Source organism: Podarcis gaigeae (genome assembly GCF_964106915.1).
Source record: "Podarcis gaigeae genome assembly, chromosome: 2".
In the NCBI taxonomy this organism is placed as follows: Eukaryota; Metazoa; Chordata; class Lepidosauria; order Squamata; family Lacertidae; genus Podarcis; species Podarcis gaigeae.
Window position 1 is genome coordinate 28,254,533 of NC_139679.1, and position 19,634 is coordinate 28,274,166.

The 19,634-nt window shown below is 44.2% G+C and overlaps 1 protein-coding gene across 4 annotated transcripts; it reads left to right on the plus strand.

The window, feature by feature from the left end:
* The first annotated feature begins 1,276 nt into the window (after positions 1-1,276).
* On the plus strand, positions 1,277-19,377 carry COG1 (component of oligomeric golgi complex 1). 4 transcript variants are annotated; one of them, XM_083727450.1, is made up of 15 exons: positions 1,305-1,820; positions 3,476-3,720; positions 5,736-5,917; positions 9,033-9,203; positions 9,303-9,459; positions 10,677-10,887; positions 11,549-12,337; positions 13,255-13,401; positions 14,106-14,267; positions 15,741-15,868; positions 16,795-16,903; positions 17,728-17,837; positions 17,928-18,006; positions 18,367-18,407; positions 19,216-19,377. In XM_083727450.1, exons 1-15 carry the CDS (start codon positions 1,473-1,475, stop codon positions 19,235-19,237), a joined length of 2,901 nt encoding a protein of 966 aa, XP_083583576.1. In that variant the 5' UTR covers positions 1,305-1,472; the 3' UTR covers positions 19,238-19,377. The 4 variants fall into 4 exon arrangements, with proteins under 4 accessions (XP_083583575.1, XP_083583576.1, XP_083583578.1 ...); XM_083727452.1 differs by having other exon boundaries at positions 1,767-1,925; XM_083727449.1 differs by lacking the exon at positions 18,367-18,407 and having other exon boundaries at positions 1,277-1,820.
* The last annotated feature ends 257 nt before the right edge of the window (positions 19,378-19,634 follow it).

Here is a 19,634-nt window from a genome sequence, read left to right on the forward strand (position 1 = left end):
ACGCTTCAGGTTACACACTCTGCTAACCCAGAAATAGTACCTCGGGTTAAGAACTTTGCTTCAGGATGAGAACAGAAATCGCGCAGCAGCAGCGGGAGGCCCCATTAGCTAAAGTGGTGCTTCAGGTTAAGAACAGTTTCAGGTTAAGAACGGACCTCCAGAATGAATTAAGTTCTTAACCCGAGGTACCACTGTAGAAGGGTGTGGTCGAGGGGGCGGCAACGTTTTTTGAGGCCGATCTGGTCCACTCCCCAGCAGACCTCTCAGTGGGCTGGAGCGTGTGTGCCCGTGCATGCGCTAAAGCTATTTCCGGCTCCTCCATCGGCGCTCTTCCGACCTGGAAGTCGTTCCCTGCAGCGAGGGAAAAAATGGTGCCGTGGGGAAAAAAGCACAGAATCCCCATGCCGATCCACGGAATGGCCGTGGGCCAGTTCCAGGAAGCTCATGGGACAGAAGCAGCCCATGGGCCTTAGGATGCCAACCTCTGGTCTGGTCAATTTAGGTTACAAGTGGAAACTGCAACAAAAGGTTGAAGCATGGAATGCTTGTGTTCAGGGTTCTAGCTATCCTGCTTCCATTGCACCTTGTCAGTATTTAATGGGCTCTTTGCATGCTATGTCACCGCTGGGTGCTTGTAGATGTCGGCTGGTAGTTCATTTTTCTCTTCTTCTTTGGCAATCGCTTGTATAGGAGTATGATTGTCTTCCATGAACAGTAACTTAACAGTGAGTCCATAAGTCACCTCAGGTAGTGCATTGATGCATCAGCAGAGTATAAAGAGCCCTGGGAAAGTCTTCAGATGTTTCCTGCTCCCAGCAGAAAGTTTCTTCTCCAGTTAAGGCAAACCTCTCCCACACAGTTCTAAGTAACAAAGTGTTTATTGTCTTCAGATACAAGACAAAGCTGAACACTACTAAAACATTCCTGTTTTGACAGGCCTTACCTAGATGCTTAGAAAGGTGACTCGATTTGTTTTAGTATTTTACCTTATTGTATGTTTTAAAGCATGGTTGTGACTCTTTCTTGATTTCACTGCTTTATCTTTTCTGTAAACCGCTTTGGGGTCCTTTTAAGTGGTGCATAAATTTTAGGATTTTTTAAACATTTATGAAATAATATCTATATCTATATCTAATCTATATCTATATCTATATCTATATCTATATCTATATCTATATATATCTTGTTTTGCAGATTTTAATCTGTGCCTCGTCTACAGTTTCATCTACAAACGAAATAATATTGAGTTCGGAAGACGCTCGGTTCCCTTTAAGAGCCGAGAGACAACGACTCTGCCCTACACAAAGATGGCGCCCGCGAGGCTGAACTAGTGGAAATCTCGCCTGCCCTTCCGGGCCGAGAAGCGCCCTTGCCCCTGTCAAAGATGGCAGACGCTGACACGTCAGAAGTGGGAGGCGGGAGGCGACGCGGCCCGTTCCGGTTGAGGGAAAGGCGGCGGCGGGACGACGGCGATGGCGGCGACGGCGTCTGCCGAGGCGGCGGCGCTGGACGCCCTGAAGCGGGGCGGCCCGGGGGCGGCCGAGTCGCTCTTCGAGGCGCACGCGGTGGCGGAGCTGAGGGCCGTGGAGCGGCAGGTCCGCGCGGGCATCGAGGGCAAGCGGGAGGAGCTCCGGCAGATGGTCGGCGAGCGCTACCGGGACCTCATCGAGGCCGCCGACACCATCGCCGAGATGCGGCTCAGCGCCGAGCACCTCGTGGAGGCCGTGCGGGGGCTGCAGCAGCGGCGGGCCAAGGGACGCGCCGGAGGGGGCGGCGCCCCTCATAACGGCCAGCCCGCCGCGCGGAGGCCGGCGGTTGAGGTGGGGACTTGCTGAGGGGCGCGGTGGGGGGAGGGCGTGTGTGTGTGGGGGGGGGGTGTCTTAAACCTGGCTCCCGCCAGCTGCTGTGGGTGGACTACAACTCCCGTAAGTGCATCACAGGTTCAGGAAATGGTCTGAGGTGATTGGGAAGCCATTACGTCGTTTAATACACTGCTTCCCAATCTCATGGATTTATTTATTTTTTGGTTCGGGGTGGGTGGGGGGTTTGCAGGCAAAGTTGCTGAGCTTTTTTTGTTTTTATAAAGGGGATACACCAAAGTTGTTGAATGGGGGTGTCACGGTTATAATATATATATATAAACACGTGTGTGTGTGTTTATAGTTTATATGTATGTTTGTGTGTGTGTGTATACATACATACATACACACGCGCGCGCACACACATATATGCATATATACACACATACACACCCCACAAGGAGGACATGGCTACACCTTGCTGTTTTTGGACTACAACTCCTACTACCCCTGACCTGCTGGCTAGGGAGGATGGGAGTTGCAGTCTCAACAACTGCTGGGGACTCAGGTTTGAGAAGCACTAGACTACCCGCTGGGGGGGGGGTCCCCCAATTCATTAACAATCGCCTTTGTTCATTAGAAGCTTCCTACCCTATTGAGGAAGCAGGATAAGCTGTAAGTGCATTGTAGGCGGTTCAGGAAATTATCTGGGGCAATGTGAAGCTGTTACGTTGTTTAAAGCAGTGTTTCCCAAACTTGTGTCTGCTTGGGGTTTCCTTTGTCTCTCTCTCTCTCCCCCCCCCCCCCCGTTAATTAACAGTTAACTTTGCTAGTTAGAGACATTCTACCCATCAAAATGTATGAGGAAGCAGGAGAAGACGTAAGCGCACTACAGGTTCAGGCAGGGTTTTATTTTTTCAGCCAGAACTCAGTTCTGTCACCTCTCAGGTGGGCGCCATTGCCATTCTTAAGAGAACAAGGGAGGTGTTCATGGTGGGTTCTGGCACCTTTTTTTCTAGGAAAATAGCACTGGAATCATTCAGAAAATGATCTGGGTAAATGCGAAGCTGTTACATCATTTAAAACTTGAAAAGTGAGTTAGTTTGATCAGTGTTTTGATGGGTGAGCTCCTGGGTAAGCGTTCCAAAGTAAAAGATTAATAAAGCAAAGCAGAGCCAAGAAAGCAAAACAGAGGTGGGAACTAGCTGGGGTTTTTGCCCTGGGTGAAGCCTCCAGAAGGGCACCATTGAGGCTTCCAGCCTGTGTTTGTGCATTTGCAAATATGTGGTGTTTGTGTGCCAAACTGGGTCTTGGTTCCCGGTGAAATAAAGCCTACTTTTGCCCCTGTAGCAAAGAGAACTGATATGTATTATGTTAACTTATACCTTAACCTCCATGATCGTATTATAAACTTTCTTATAAGTAGCTAGCTACCCATGTTGCTTATCTATTAGTACAGCTCCTGCGGGAATCTTTTGTCCTTTTTGAGTTAGTAAACATGGGTATACTGTGCACTTAATATAACAAACCCTGTGGCATATAGTTAGATGAACTATAATTCTGAATATATGCTAGCAACATCTCCTCTTTTTCAAAACGCTTTCAATCCATGCTCCAGTAGTTTCTGTATGTGCATCAATTTATTTCATAGGGTGCACGTATTTTTCCCTACCTAGGCAGTACGCCAGTCACAGGAGAAGTTCTACTGTTTGGCAGCACAGATCCAACTACTACTGCAGATTCCTGAGAAAATCTGGAGTGCTATGGAATCCTCTCAGTACTTATATGCCACCCAGTTGTACCTGCTATGCTGCCACCTCCAGCGCCTCCTGCAGCTGGATTCTTCTGGCAGCAGCTACAGCCCAATTCTGGCACGTTTTCCTATCCTTGCACGACAAGTAGCTGCAGCTAGCCATTTCCGGTAAGTAGCCAGCCAATTTCTTCTTTTTCTAGCTTTGCTCATCTTGTTGCTGTGATGCATTAGCTGCATCATGATTGGATTACAGTAACACACTTAACTACAGGGCTGCCCTCGAAAACAACTAGAATGTTTTAGTTGCTGTGAAATGTTACCGCAAATGCTGTTAGCTGCTTTGCGTGCCTTTGTGGAAAGTGAGATAAAAAATTTAATATTAATTTTAAAAGGCTTTTTTTGAACAGTAGGCCTTTCTCTCCCAAGAACTTGGACTTAGAAATGGTATCAGAGACACAAAAGATGCTGCTAAGTAGCTTAGAGAACTATAGTCCTGCAGTTTTGTCACTAAGCACAGAATAAGGTATTTTAACTGCAAATCTGTCAGTTTCCATAATATTCTGAGAATCTCTACTATCTGATTTCTACCACCCATTGTTGTGAAGGATTTATGACAAGCAATAAATGGGTGCAGTTCTTAAAACTTTAAAACCCAGCGGCGATGAGTGTATGCTTAAGGTGAGTGTATGCTTAAGCTGCATAGCTTGGCTGTTGAACCTCTACAAGGAAGTAGAGAGTTCAAAAAAATTAAACAAACAATATTCAAATTGTTTCCCGAGTTGCCCCTGAAAAATTAGTCTCTTGGATGTGTTCAGTTTTATCTCTTGCTTTCCTTATGGAAAACTGAACCAAGTGTGTGTTGGTGATTGGATAGGCTCCTGAGGGCTGGCAAAAGTTCTGACATTGCAACAGAAGCAGGTGTGTGAGTAAATGGGTACATACACATTTCTGGTTTAGAAGCTGCAGCTCCAGTCAGTTTCTGCAACAGCTCCTCTGCCTTATGGCTAAGTCGAAAATATGGTTGACTCCATTGCGGAGACTATCTGGAGCTATGTATTGCTTAGCCCTAGCTTTTGGATTATGTTATGCATGCAAATTACTGTAGAATCTGGGAGAAGTTTGTTTTGGTTGCACCAGAGCCATTTATTAAAACTTCCCTGATGTTTGAGTTGGACATTTCACATGAATATTGATTGCTTACTTTACACACACACACACACACACACACACACACACACACACACACAACACATACACACACAATCTTCTAAATGGATTGCATCCACTCTAGACACTTGCTTCAGGTCATTCTGCTGGTTGTAATGCGTTCCCTCGGAGGATTGATGATAAGCCTAAAATTAGTATGCTGTGTTAGATTTGGTTGTCCATCTAGATTGGTGTTCTTTGTTTAGGTTTTTTTATCTAATACTTTTGGGAGAAGGAAGAAGATCAGGAACCTTTGGGACTGTACATTATATTTAGGTCTATCTCTGACCCTTATTGCTGTTGGCTTTATGAAATGTGTACTCCACATATGCCACTTTCCTGCCAAAGCACTAAAAATGTTGGATATAGTGATGGTTTAAAAAAATCTAACAGACATATTTTTTAAAAGAAAATAAAAAATAGAGTGAAAAGGAAGATAAGCATATACCTGCTGCAGTTCTGTACCCATTTGCCTTTGAGTAAGCTCCAAGAATTAAGTAGGACTTACTTCTGAACAGGATTGTGCAGTTGAGTGCCATCTCTTTCATACTGTACATAATGGAGTTACATAATTACCTGGCAGTATGGTCACTGCAGGAAACAGTTTTGGGAAGAGGGACCAGCTGAGCTGATGGTGTATGACGCTTTTACTAACTTGCCCTTTTCTAATATGTGGCCAATTGGAATGGCTGCTGCTGAAGGCAATTCTAGGAAGAGAGGAGCAAACTGGAATTGTTCCTAGCCACGCTGATGAAAGGGGTTTGCATCCACAGCATAATAGCTTTAATATCACATTTTAGTCTATTAACATAGATCCGAGTTATTATTCACCCAAAGCTCCCTTCAGTTAGGCAAGAGAAGTAAAATAGCTCTAAGCTATCATTTCCCACCACTGATTCTTGTTTTGAACTTTACATTTCTTCATTGAGTGTTGCACAGCACACCTCTTGACGGTGCCTCCTTTGTCTACCAATTAGGTCAACAATCCTACATGAGAGCAAGTTGCTACTGAAATGCCAGACCGTTTTGGACCAAGCCGTAGCAGAGGCATTGTGTTCAGCCATGCTTCTTGAGGGGAGTTCTCCACGCCAGGCTCTTGCTGACTTCCTGCTGGCCAGGAAATCTGCAATTCAGCAGCTTCTGGATCAGCCCCATCATGGTGAGTGCAAGTGAAATTTTCATCTAAATCAGTGTGCAGTAACCTCAGGTTACGTACTGCCCTTGTTGCGTATCCTACAGGATACGCACGCGGCAAACCCAGAAATAATGGGAAGGATTTTGACCCCTGCGCAGAAGCAGGCTACCACCACGTGCACCTGTGCAGAACAGGCACTTCTGGTTACAAATGTTTTGGGGTGCGCACGGACCCCAGAATGAATTAAAACCATATCCAGAGGTATCACTGTACCATTTCAGGCCACTTCCCTGAACCTTTGTTTCTTCCATCAGATGGACACTAAGCAGACTTATTCCTACACTGAATAAATGTCAGTGGCAATTTATTGGTTTCAGAGATGTCAGTGTTTCCCCACCCCATTAATAAAGTAATGGCTATATATCTGCCTTGTCTTTGGAGAAGTCACTAACAGTAGTTCACTTGAGATTTTGGGATTATTTCACAGCAATATTCATGTATTTCTAATCCTAAAGTAGAAGTAATATCTAGAAGGGTCTATTAACTAGCCGGATCGGATGTAAGGCCTTTTTTGAATGTAGGGATGACTACCACTGTGGCCCAAACTTCAGGAAATAACCCAGATGAATCAATAAGTGAAAATATTACTGCCAGCAGGGAGGCCCATCAATTGATGTTAGATTTCAGCAGTTCTGGGGGCAAATAGTCTATGCCTGGTGCTTTATTATTTATAAACTGTGAAATTAAGGTTCTTAGCCTCAGTCATAGATACTGGAGGCCAGTCTGGTAAGTTTTCCAAAGATTCTGGTTTTTGGTTGACCTCATCATCCTGCCCATGATAGAGTGATAATATTGCATCTGATAGTACACACTGGAACATTACAAGTATTCTCCAGCAGGCCTGATATTGTATGCCAGAAGAGGCAGATGTCCTTATCATGAGGGGCCTTTATTAAGATATGCCAAGCGTGTTTTTCTACTTCCTGTTTTTTTCCCATCTTAGCAGCAGTTTATACTTCTGTCTGAGGGTGACATATTCATTAATTAAGAGGGGTAAATTAGAGCTCCTATATTTATGGTAATCTCTCTTCAGCTGGCTTTTAGCCTGCTTGCACTCTTTGTCGAACCAGCTGGAAGATCTGATCAAGCTTCTTGAGCCACTGTTCTTGATCTCAGTTTTCAAGTGGTCTTGCAACCTTTCAGTCAAAATCTTAAATACCCGTATTTTTCGCTCCATAGGGCGCACCTGAACATAGGGCGCACCTAGTTTTTAGAGGAGGAAAATACGGAAAAAAATATTCTGAATCAAATGTTGCACTAAACTATTTAAAGCAGCAAAGCGGGCAGCTCCTGTCTGCTTTTCTGCTTTAAATCAAGCCTCAGAGGAGGGTAGGAAGGGGAACCATGGCTTATCTAAGTCCAGTTAATAATGCTGAGCCTGACTTATGGCCATCAAGATTAGCCTGGCCGTCTCAGTGGAAATCTGGGGAGGCTGAGGTGGACTTTCCAGTGGTCAAAGTGTGGTTGTGTCTTTCTGCCCAGCATCTATTTCCTGCCCTCTTTTCCCCCTGCACCCCCGCACCCTGCTTCGAGGGAAGGAAGTGGAGCCATGGATCCTCTGCTCGCAACTGCAGTGGATTCCCTCCACTTTGAAGCAGGAAAGTGGGAGAGGAGCTGCTTACATGAGTGTAAGCTGCTCCCCTCCCACTTTCCTGCTTCAAAGGGAGCCCGGGAGGATGGAATCCACTGCAGCCTCGAGCAGCGGAGGATCCATGGTCCCCTTCCTTCCCTCCTCCGTAGTTGCTTTGAAGGAGGAAAGTGGGAGAGGAGCTGCTTACACGAGTGTAAGCTGTTCCCCTCCCACATTGCCGCTTCAAAGGGAGCCCGGGAGGAGGGAATCTGCTGCAGCTTCCCCCACCTCCCGCAGAAGCCGCACGCTCTTTAAAGGGGCTGCGCGGCTTCTCCTGGCTTTTCTGGGAAGTGGCGGGATTCCCCCACCTCGTAGAAAAGCCCGCAGGAGCCGCACAGCCTTTAAAGAGGGCGCCGCTCTTGGGGGCTTTTCCCCGAGGAGGGAGAAGGGACTGATGCGGCCAGTCAGTCCCTTCTCCCTCCTGGAGAAAAGAGCGCATGAAGCTTGTGTGCGGCTTTTGGGGGCTTTTCCCGCCTGCCTCCCCCCTGCATTCGCTCCATAGGACGCATACACATTTTCCCTTGCTTTTTAGGAGGGAAAAAGTGCATCCTATGGTGCGAGAAATACGGTAAATTCATAGCCTCAGCAGCAGAGGTAGCTGAGATAATAGCAGTATGATTAGTCCTTAAGTCATCTGCATGAAGGTGAGTCAGCGCTAGATTGAGTACTGGTGTCCACTTAATTCTGTTGCCTGCAGGAACACCTAAGTTTGCATTAGAGATAAATTGAGTTTTTTTTGGGGGGGGAGAATTGTTAAAGTTAGAATCTTAAGAGTTGGAAGGGACACAAGGGTCATCTAGTCCAACTCCCTGCAATGCAGGAATCTCAGCTAAAGCATCCATGACTGATGGCCATCCAATCACTGCTAAAAAACCTCCAAGGAAGGATAGTTGACTACCTCTCATGGGAGTCTGCTCCACTGCCCAACAGCTCTTACTTTCAGAAGGTTTTTCCACTTGTTTAGTCATAAATCTACTTTCTTGTCACTTGAAGCCATTGCCTCGAGTCCTGCCCTCCAGGAGAAAACAAGCATGCTCCCTCTTCTATGTCACAGCCCTTAAGATATTTGAAAATGGCTATCATATCTCCTCTCAGTCTCCTCTTTTCCAGGCTAAACATACCCAGCTGCTTCAAGCGCTCCTCATAAGGATTAGTTTCCAAACCCTTGATCATCTTGGTTGCCCTCTTCTGCACATGTTCTAGCTTGTCAACATCCTTCTTAAATTGTGGTGGTTGTTTGGATAACATTTTAAAACTGCTGTTTCTCCTCTCCCCCCCCCCAGTTGAATTTTGAGGATATGGAAATATGTTAACCATCAAATGATACTTTTTGTCTTTACAACCCAGGGCAGCAGTTGCAATGCAGAAGAAAGTGCTTGTCTATGAGCACAATACTTCTACCTTGCAAAATGGCTGCTATTATTCACTGGCTTTTTTTTTTTTAACCAGATGCTGGCATTAAAGCACAAGTTTGTTCCTTGGTGGAGCTGCTAGCCACAACCCTGTATCAAGCACATGCCCTCTTCTATTCCCTGCCAGAGGGAATGCCTTCAGACCCATCTCTTCCCTGTGGCTTGCTCTTCTCAACCCTGGAGACCATCACAAGCCAGCATCCAGCAGGTGAGCAGCAAAACTGGTAGGGACTATGCAAAATTACCATGTTATCGTTGGTCAGGGCCTAGTTTAATCCTCAGTAGCCTGACCTCTCTTCTCCCCTAGGTAAGGGCATCACAACTTTGAAGGAAGAAACCAAGCTGAGCAGCTCATTCAAATATTTGCCATCTTCCATCGCAGAATTCCAGCCAACACTCAGAACTCTGGCACATCCTATTAGCCAGGATTACCTTAGAGATACACTTCAGAAATGGATCAATATGTGAGTCTGAGGAACTAGCTTTGCCATCATGATCCACTTGAAAAGCACATTGCCTGGTCCATTGTAGACTTGGGTAAAACTCTTTGTGTGAAAATCATTGTGGTTGGCAGTGCTTTTTTCCTAAAAAAAATGTTTAGGTGTACTCTCATTCCGCCTGAGACTCAGGAAACATCATGGCAGGAAATGAGGTCGCCATCGGGGGTAGCAGCGGAACTGTGCTACAGAAGAAACTAAAAAAATTAAAATTTTCAGTTTCTTCTCCCATTAGATTCACAAAATGTTTAGGGGTATGCATACCCCTGCATCCCCCCAGAAAAAAAGCACTGGTGGTTGGTACTGATTACCTGAATTTCATAGATTGAACAAATTAAGAAAAAGATGCAGCTTTCAAAAGTGTACCTAGATATTTCGTAGCACCCTAACTATTGTGGAGTATGGCCTTCTGCTGGTCTCATTTGCTTCCTGCTGCCTCTGGGTTCACTCTGGGATAATTCTGGTCCATCTGACAGCCCTAACTAGCCAGGTAGTGCTGCCTTCTCAGCATCATTGTACCTTACCTTGGTCAGATTGGGGTCCACAGGTTTACAGGTGAAGCCAATCCGGCATTCCCGTCAGTGCACCTGCACAGTCCCATCCTTGTCTTTGTCCTGCCCAATTTCAGTTCTGGGTAAGGTGCAGCAATGGAAAGTCATTTTAGTTGCTCCACCCTACCACCCAAATATTGTGCTTTAGTTTTCTGTCACTGCAAGGTGGACATTTGAACTCTTATTTATACTCTTTGTCGTGATAATTTAAAAGGGTACTCTTCCTCTTATGCTCCAGTCACCACAAAAGTGGAGGCTCAATATATTTGAACTCTCTTCCTGAGAACACTGCTGTGTTAAAACACTAGTGAAAGATAAGTGCCTATTTTGAGTTCTTCATAATTTTATCTGTATTTACAAGATTGTGACACTTCACCTACCCATCATCCTTTGTTCAGGGAGAGTGTGAGTTTATTCTTACTCTTTGCCATCACATTGGCTCCTAGCTGCGCTCTTTGACCCCTGTTTTACATGATTCAGTAAAGGCCACAATTCACGTAAGCAGATGAGTATTTTTCAATGCAGCTTTTAATTACTATGCAGGAAGAAGTAGTGGCTCTGCAATTATTGTGCAGGGAAAAGTAACTCCCAAGAGAGTCCTTCAGGCAGCGACTCATTTAGCATTTCTTTCAGGTGCAATGATGACATCAGATCTGGGATCACAAATTTGCTGGTTTATGTGAAGAGCCTTAAAGGTCTGGCTGGAATTCGTGATGCTGTGTGGGAACTGCTCACCAGTGAGTCCATGAGTCAGAACTGGGAGACAGTATGTCACCGACTCCTTGACAAACCCATCTTTTTTTGGGAAGATTTGTTACAACAGCTTTTCTTGGACAGATTACAGGTAAAATATTGTCACAGTTGGGCTAGGTAGCTTAAAGGTTAACAAACTAAGCAAAAATATTATTTGCCATGGTAATTGAGCTTTTTGGTTTTGGACAATAGCTACTCCTGTGTAGGACTAGTTCAGAGATGTTTGTGATGTATTAGGAAATTTCCACTCTGGTTTTCTTTATGTGTAAAGGGAACTTTGTTCAGAATAGAACTATCATCTGATTCTTATCATTTGTAGCAAAATACTAAAGCACCCATAAGCTCCTGTTTCCTCCTAACCCACGCTGGATGAAATTATTCTTATAACAATTGGATATAATTACAATATATGTATCCTTTGTACCTGGATACATCTTCATCTTTACTTTCTAGAGATCAGAAACCCATTTGACTGCATATTTGGTAGCAATATACTTTTTATGCTTACCACTTTTCCAACTTGGTTTAACTGCATTGGTTCCTTTGACATCAATTTTGAGTGGAACTTTGGGAAGAACCTTGGGGGTTAAGGGGGGGGGCAGATCTCAAGGACATTCCTCAAAACCTGAATGTTGGAGTTTGTGTGTACCCTGCCATTTCCTGCTATATCTTAAAAGCATTCCCATGCTTCTGGTTGGGTCTGTGGTGATGCACCAGCTTTTGTCTCTGTGTAATGAGTTTTTCTTTTCCAGACGCTGACAAAGGAAGGATTTGATGACATCTCCAGCAGCTCCAAGGAGCTCCTTGTTGTGTCTGTACAGGAGCTTGAAGCTAAGGTTGATGCATCTGCCCACAACAAACATATGCTATTTGAACATAACATGGCCTCTTTCTTATGGTCAGAGAATCCAAATGACTTGCCACCCGATGCAGCCTGGATCAGTGTGGCAAACCGCAGTCCGTTCACCAAGAGTGGGTTATCCATGAAGGCCCAGGCCCACAGCCCACGAGTTCAAAGCTTCTGCAGCGCTCTGGATTCCAAGCTGAAGGCCAAGTTGGAGGACCTTCTGTCCTACTTGCCCTCTGACTCCTCTCTGCCTAAGGATGCTCTGCGTGTGCAACCCAGGAACTCTGCCTTTGACAGGTTTGCTGATGCAGGCACAGTAGAAGAACTGTTGCGCAGCCACTGCATCGGCTGTGTGGATTATGTGCTGGGTTGTGTTAGGGAAGAGCTGCATCAGGCTCAGGACGTACTTCAAGGATGTGCAGACGCTTTGCACAACCCCAAAATCAACACCGTTCTCTTCATGGCACGGCTCTGCCGATCGTTGGGGGAGTTATGCCCGCATTTGAAGCAGTGCATTCTGGGTAAATCAGGTTACACAGAAAGTGTTCTGAGGGAGCCTTGGCCTTTGAAAAAGGTTGGGAAAGGGAAAACTCAAGAGGTGAATCCCATAAAGACTAAATGGCAAGAATTAAAAGAACGGCTGCTGAAGGATAGCCTGTCTGCCTATCGGATTTGGAGCACAGCTGTTGCTAAAGTGAGTTTCTGTCTTGAAGGTGGTGGAATATCCCTTTCCTCTTGTGCTTTGGTTTGTTTTTTTACTGCATCCAATGCTTCCCACCTTACCATAAGAACAAATGCTTTCTTCGTTTGTGGCAGGGGTCAGCAACGTGCGGCCCCTGGGCCGGAAGCGGTCCATGGAGGCCATTTAACTGGCCCATGAGCTGCCGCAGAACCGAGCCACCTGCTCAGCGAGTCCCGGCTCACTGCACTAAACTGGCACAGCGACTCGCTTCAGCGGTGCTGGAAATCATGTCTGCGCATGCACAGATGCCAGAAATTGCAGGAGTGTGTGCGATCCGGCCCACAGACGGATCTCTGTGGGACCGATCAGGTCCAAGCAAGGTAAACCTTGCCATCCCTTGGTTTGTGGGGACCCTGTTACTAGATGTTTGAAATCTGCAACAGATTGTAAAAAGGCAGGAAAATGTCTGAGCAGTATTCTCTTGTGTGCAGAAATGTCTTGAATCCTACTAGATGCAATGAAGAACCTTGACTTTTCCATGTTTCCTCACCAGAGCTGTGACATGACATTTAGCTCAGATAGCAAAGCAGAATTTGGCTAAAATCAAGGCTGATTATGCCTGTTTTCCCATGCTTCCCTCCATATCCGTGTCTGCCTCTCAACATGCTAAGGCCAAACAAATTGCTTCACAGATTATTTTTTGTTAGAAATAGTACTAAAATAAAATAAAGGATTTGAAATGAAGGAATGGAATTTGGTAGGACACTTATGGTGCCAGAATGCCAAATGGCAGTTTTCAGAAATTTCGTATGTGAAAAATGATGCTGTGATAGTTGCATGCTGACAACCTATGGGCCCCAAATCTCACTTGGGCATAAAAAGATTGGTTCTGATGCTCTCCTGCTGCTGTTATTTGTATTTTACACTAGGTCCTGGTTCAGGGGTACACACAGTCGTTGTTAAAGGGTCAAGCTGGATCCATTCTGGCAACAGCCACCAACTGGGAAGAGATTGAAATTGAAGAAGAGACTGAGACTGGAAGCAGTGTAAAGTCCAAGATACGGCTCCCTGTGCAGGTGGGTAAAAAGCAGTAAGATACACACCAACGGTTAGTCTGTACAGTGTTCTCAGTTTACATAAGGGAAAGGGGAACCGATTCTCAAATGTGCCCAATAACCCAGCAGCAGAGCTGAGACTGAAGCCCAAATCTCCTCAGTGCCTTTTCTGAGAAGATGGTGGAATGTTACAAAAGTGCAGTGGGGTGATAGCCACTTGGTTTGATTTTCTTTTTTCCCTGATCATACCTCTAGAGAAGAGGAATGACAGTCATTAGGATCCAGCACCTGCCTCCAGTTTCAAGTTTCCAGTTTCTTGTCCCTAAGTAATATTTATTCATACTAAGAAGGCACATTTAGTAGCAGCTTGTGTTGCTGAGTCTTAGAAATGTATAGATTTTGATAACACAGTTTAGAAGCTTTGTATGTAGACTTAACCTGATGGGGGGTTGATTTATAGCAAGAGTGGCTAACCTGTGGTCTTCCAGAAGTTGTTAGACTATAGCTGCCATCTTCCCTAACTACTGAGCATGCTGGCAAGGGCTGATAGGATTTGAAGTCCAGCATCTGGAGGGCCACAAGTTGCCACCCTTGATTTGTAATACCACTTTATGCAGTTCAGGATAAGTGTCACTGTCAAAAGGAGTGTGGAGCTGCCAAAGTAAAAAACAAACACTTGTCCTTTCAAGAAAACATAATGTTTTTACCACTGGTATTCTTCACAGCCATCATGGTGCGTCCAGTCCCTCCTCTTCAGTTTGTGCCAAGAAGTCAATCGAGTTGGAGGCCATACCCTTCCCAAGGTCACCTTGCAGGAACTACTGAAGACTTGTATGACTGAAGTATTAGCTGGCTATGAAAAACTGTCAGGAACGAGCCAGGAAAAGGTGCGTTGTTGGGGGTCTGTGGACCACTGCACAGTGTTTGACTAGATTGATAATCCTGCTCCAAGTGTGTATTCGAAAACCCAGGAAATGAAAAATGTTAATTGTCAAGAGCAAAACTATTGATCGGCTCCCGCTTTGCAAGGCTCGCTCATGGGGAAAGTTCTAACGCAGGAGCAGCCAATGTGGTGCCCATAGATGTTGCTGAGCTCAGTGCCCATCAGCCCTAGTCAGTGTAGCCAGTGGTTGTTCAACAACATTTGTAGGGTGACACATTCTGTCCCTTCAGACCATCTCACTAGTTGAAAAAGCGAAGGGTGTATCTTTTGGGACTTTAATTGCACTGTTTTGTCACTAACCAAGTTGTACTCAGAACAGACCACTGAATGTTTTGTTACGTTGCTTGGAGACCTTTTTGTGTAGCAATAAACTATTATGTTCAAGTAAATAATAAAAAAATAGGCCTAAATTGGTCATGTCCGTTAATTTCAGTGGACCTACTCTGAGAATCAATAATGTTGGCTCACAGCAAACCATTAGTCCTTGCACATGTTCATAGCAGCACTTGAACTCCCAGGTCAGTACTAAAAAAGTATACTAGAAACCTGATAGCATCTTTGCCCATGAATAAATCTGATTGGAATTGGTGCTACTTACAAATATGTATGTGTTTGACTGTGGCATTAATCTTGCTTTCCTCTTTTCTAGAGAAGGCAGCCAATCTCAGAGCAGCTCAGTTAACATAGGGCAGGATTCACCTAACCAGTCCAGTCAGTAGAAGCCCTACGTAACAGGGCTCCCCTGCCACCTCCAATTGGCTCGGGTTGGGAGAACCCTCAAAAAAGCAAGCATGGAGAGGGGAGGGGTAGCGTTCTGTCTGGCAAGCGGAAATACTTGCACAGAGGAAATGATTGGAAGAGTAACATGTTGAATTGAACCCTGTGTGGAGACCCTTCTCCATGCAATGATCTGACATTTTATGGGGAAGCATCTGAATGATGCAACCACAGGAGCAGGTCTGATTACGTGGGTATTTCTTATAGAGTTGAAGTTCTTAATGGGGGAGGGTATGATTCCATGGGGAAAACCTGTATGTTTGTAACAGTGTGAGATCACTTTGCATGCTTGCACACAAGCAGTTACAGGTAACTCTAAAATACGGGACACTGAATAAATTGAGATGTTCTACAACTGTCCGTGCTCTACCTTCTGTATGTAAGTGCTGCGATTCTTTGGCTATCTCTGCTATGAGATTGAAAACAAAAAAACAAAAATCCAGGTTCACAGGGGCCTAATAAACATTTTCACAGACTAGTGTGATTATCAGGGGACTACTTTTAGTATTTTGGGCACAGGACCACATGATCTAGATGCTTAAAGTGATTGTTGATTAAACTTTAAATATATGTGAGGACTGCTGGCCTAGGCATTTGCTTAAGAATCAACCTTATTTTTCCTTCCGCTACCTGTTTCTAGAAAGAAGGGAAGTTACCCATCACTCAGAACAGGGCTTTGCAACTCTTGTATGATCTTCGGTATCTGAATATAGTCCTGACAACTAAGAGTGAAGATATGAAAGGCAGCAGAAACAAGCAGGATTCCAGGTACAGTGCTCTGTCAGGAGTTGAGTGTTTTCAACAGTGGGTTTATTTTTTACTCCCTTTGCAAACCTCAAAATGTTACTGCACCCTTTGTGCTCGTCACCTTGCATTATCAGTGTGTATGTGAGGCTACACGCAGGGCTAGTAGGCTCAGACTTGCTTGCCTAGATATCTCAGCTATTTTCTCTCACCTGTGCAGAGCGGAATCTAGGTAATTTAATATTTTCCTACCAGCTCTGAATGTAACCACTACTTACTAAAATTCAGTGCTGTTCATTGATTGATAATAAATTACGCTGAAGCGGGTAGGGTATATACTTGGATGCAGATCAGATGAGGCTGGCTGGAGACAAACCAAGCAAACCTGTATCTCACTCTTTCCATTTGCAGAAAGAAGGAGCACTAGAAGAGGGCCCACAACAGCAATCATGAGTAGCAAGATGCTCCCCGAAATCTGTAATCTGTGCATAAAGTTTTGTAACAGAACAATTCTTAAATAAGGAGCCATTTAACAGAAATCCTTGTCAGAAATCTTGCAGATCTGTACACACACCAGGAGATTAGCAGGGGCACAGTAGTGATTCCAGTCTCAGTAGTTTCAAGGAGAGGTTACATTAAGGCAGCTTATTAGAAACAGGGCATCTTGCTATATAAAATGTATTTGGAACATTTTAAGTTATTCCTCTGGCTTGTAAGGCATTGGTTCAACTGTAACTGGAAACCAGAATGTAGCTTTAAAAATGTTAAACTCTGTTCTCACTGAATTAAGGGACTTTTAAATAGCTCAGCACAGGATCCTGTTAATCATTCCATTACTATGGTTGGAAAGTGATTGAATGCCTGCTTTTTTTGTTTTCACATCAATCTTTTCTTGTTGACTGTCAAAAATGTATCTCTGTCCGATATCAGCTTTACTCCCTCTGTTTCAGGATTGAGAAAGAGATAGACTTTCTGGAAAGTTATATAGATCCCTTCGACTTGGATGTCTTTACACCACACTTAAACAGCAACCTTAATCGTCTGGTGCAGCGGACCTCTGTAAGTTCAGGCAAAAGAACATAACTGTTGCAATTTTGTTTGGCTACTGTACTTAAAGATAGGGTGCTTTACTTGGTAAAATTGTACACATAGAAATGGTCTTTTGCACTTTGTTCCTTAGCAACAGTAGAACCAGTACAATAATGAAAACCAAGGGGGAAAGGGTTGTGTATGCATACAGTTGGATAGTGGTATAAGCATGTAAGCACATTTTAGGGTACACTTTGATCATGCAGTCCAATAGTTCTCAGTTATTTGCAGCATTCAGAATCAAAGCATCGTTTGTCTCCTGAATAGCCAAAACCAAAAATATGCCATGAGATTGTATGGATTTTACCCTTGGAAGTTCATGCCTCATAGTAGACAAACACCTAACACCAAGTGATATAAAAGTGAACCTGAAATCCGGGGGGGGGGGGGGGGGATGTTTGTTTTAAACACACATGGCCAGGTTGACCGTTAAGAGTTTGCCTTGTGTTTGTTTAAGGGTACTTCCTTTGCTGCTTTCCAATCTAATAAATCCTATTTCTGGTTCACTGAGCACTTGGCAGTTGCATCTACAGTGGTACCTTGGGTTAAGAACTTAATTCGTTCCAGAGGTCCGTTCTTAACCTGAAACTGTTCTTAACCCGAGACACCACTTTAGCTAATGGGGCCTCCCGCTACCGCCGCCACACGATTTCTATTCGCATCCTGAAGCAAAGTTCTTAACCCGAGGTACTATTTCTGGGTTAGCAGAGTCTGTAACCTGAAGTGTCTGTAACCCAAGGTACCACTGTACTGCCGCCACAACCAAGCAATTACCTTTTTCTGTGCTCCTCTAGGTCCTGTTTGGCTTATTAACAGGGGCAGAGAATCAGTACACCAGCCGAAGCAGTAATTTAACTTCTCAAGAATTACATAACATCCTACCTCTAGCATCTAGTCAAATCAGGTAAGTGACTCACACTATAGGCAATAGGAAGTCCATGAAACAAAGCATGTGGGGGTGCAAAATATCTTACCACTTTTTTCTTTTTTTCAGATTTGGGCTGTTGCCACTCAGCATGTCAAGCTCACGCAAGACTAAATCAGCTATGAGAAACACTGAACAGAAGGCTCAGGTTTGTTCCTTTATTCTAGCTTATGGTTTTCTCCACTCTTGCCAACTGTTTAGTTGCACTGGTAATGTTAATGCTAATATTTTCCTAGGGAGCCCAGGGTGTTGTTGTTGGGGTTTTTTTTAAAAAAAAGTAAATCAGAAACTCATGCCACAATTTCCTTTGGACACTTCAGGAGTAGCATATACTTTTCTAGGTTTGAAGATGAATTAGTTAAATAGTTTGTCAAATTGTGTATAGGAGTCGATAGCAACATTAGCGTATGTTGTTAGTACAGACTTACACATTGACAGCTTATCTCTAATAATAACAAGGTATGTTAAAGGAGTGATTAATCTAACTGTCTTGTACCCTTCATTCTAGTATGATGCTGACCAAGTAACCCCTGAAGAAATCTTGCTGGGGTATTAATGCATGTGTGAATTGAGTGGCTTCCTCTCCTTTGTAGGCTTCTGTGCTAAGGCTTGCTTATGTAGCCATAGAACTTGATAGCTGCTGTCAAACTTACCAAGTTTACATATGAGAAATTGAATGCATACTAGCAGCTGGCATGGGTTTCCTTCTGTATTGCCATGCAACTACACCCTAGAAGGTGCTGCAGGGAAGGGTGGACAAAGAGGTCTAAAGTTCTCAGTATGTAAAGAAATTCACATGTTAAATATCAGAAGCATCTGTTGCTATGGCAGGGTTATGTTTGGACGTATGTTGCACATACATTTTAATGAACCTAATTTTAGACTAAAATGAACCGACTGGTAATGTAAGGCACTACTACATAAGCAAAACTGCCTCCCTTTCTGCTTGCCATTATGATGCTCCTTCCCTGTAGTAATAGAGTAAGCCTTTCAAAATAAGGGAAAGCTACTGTAGGTAAGAAAATGGACTTAAAATGTCTGCCTGCTTACCTAGGAAGTTATTGATGGTTGCCGTAAGTGGAGCTGGGAGTAGGAGGCACTTTGAGCAGCAGACTGTGTTTGTGTCTCAAAAGCCTACAAGGGAAGTGTAAAATTTCCTGAACACGCCAAAAGGCTTCAAGGCAAGGATGATCGTTTCTACAGTTCTCTCTGCTACACAGAGAACTGCACATATTAACCCCCCACCCCCACCCCGGTCTGGTTTTATGTAGCTACTAATGAGCCTGCTCTGAATGCAAGCCAGCTTAAAAAGAAGAAAGCCTAGGAGTTTACTGACTTTCTTTTGCTAATTTAACAGATCCCAGCTGCTGCCCTTCTAAGAGCAGAAGAGACGTTCCGCCCTGGCTCCCTGTTCAGGCAGCTTGCAGCTGAGGAGGAGGACACAGCAGCACCATCTTTATTTAAACTTGGCTGGCTCTCTAGCATGACCAAATGATTCAATAAAATGTGAATGATTGTACTTTTGGCATTGTAAAAAGCATCTACTTAAGCATAACTTAAGGGAGTGGAATTTAAGTTTTGGTACTTGCTGCCAAAGAGACTGGACCCTTGCTTAGGTAACTTGAAGCTATTAACAGAAAACATCTATTTTATAGCTGTTAGGTATTAAGAAACATAAGCAATGAAATGGTTACTATTGGTTTTGAGTACAGTAAGAAAACAAAAGTTCACACTTCTGTTTGTACTTGAGTAAAGCCGTCTTCCACTTAGTACATT

Coding starts and splice junctions, on each gene's coding strand:
- COG1 (XM_083727449.1), top strand. CDS start 1,473: ATGGCGGCGACGGCGTCTGCCGAGGCGGCGGCGCTGGACGCCCTGAAG. Junction 15,869..16,794: donor AGAAACAAGCAGGATTCCAG/GTACAGTGCTCT, acceptor CCTCTGTTTCAG/GATTGAGAAAGAGATAGACT. Junction 18,007..19,215: donor ACACTGAACAGAAGGCTCAG/GTTTGTTCCTTT, acceptor CTAATTTAACAG/ATCCCAGCTGCTGCCCTTCT.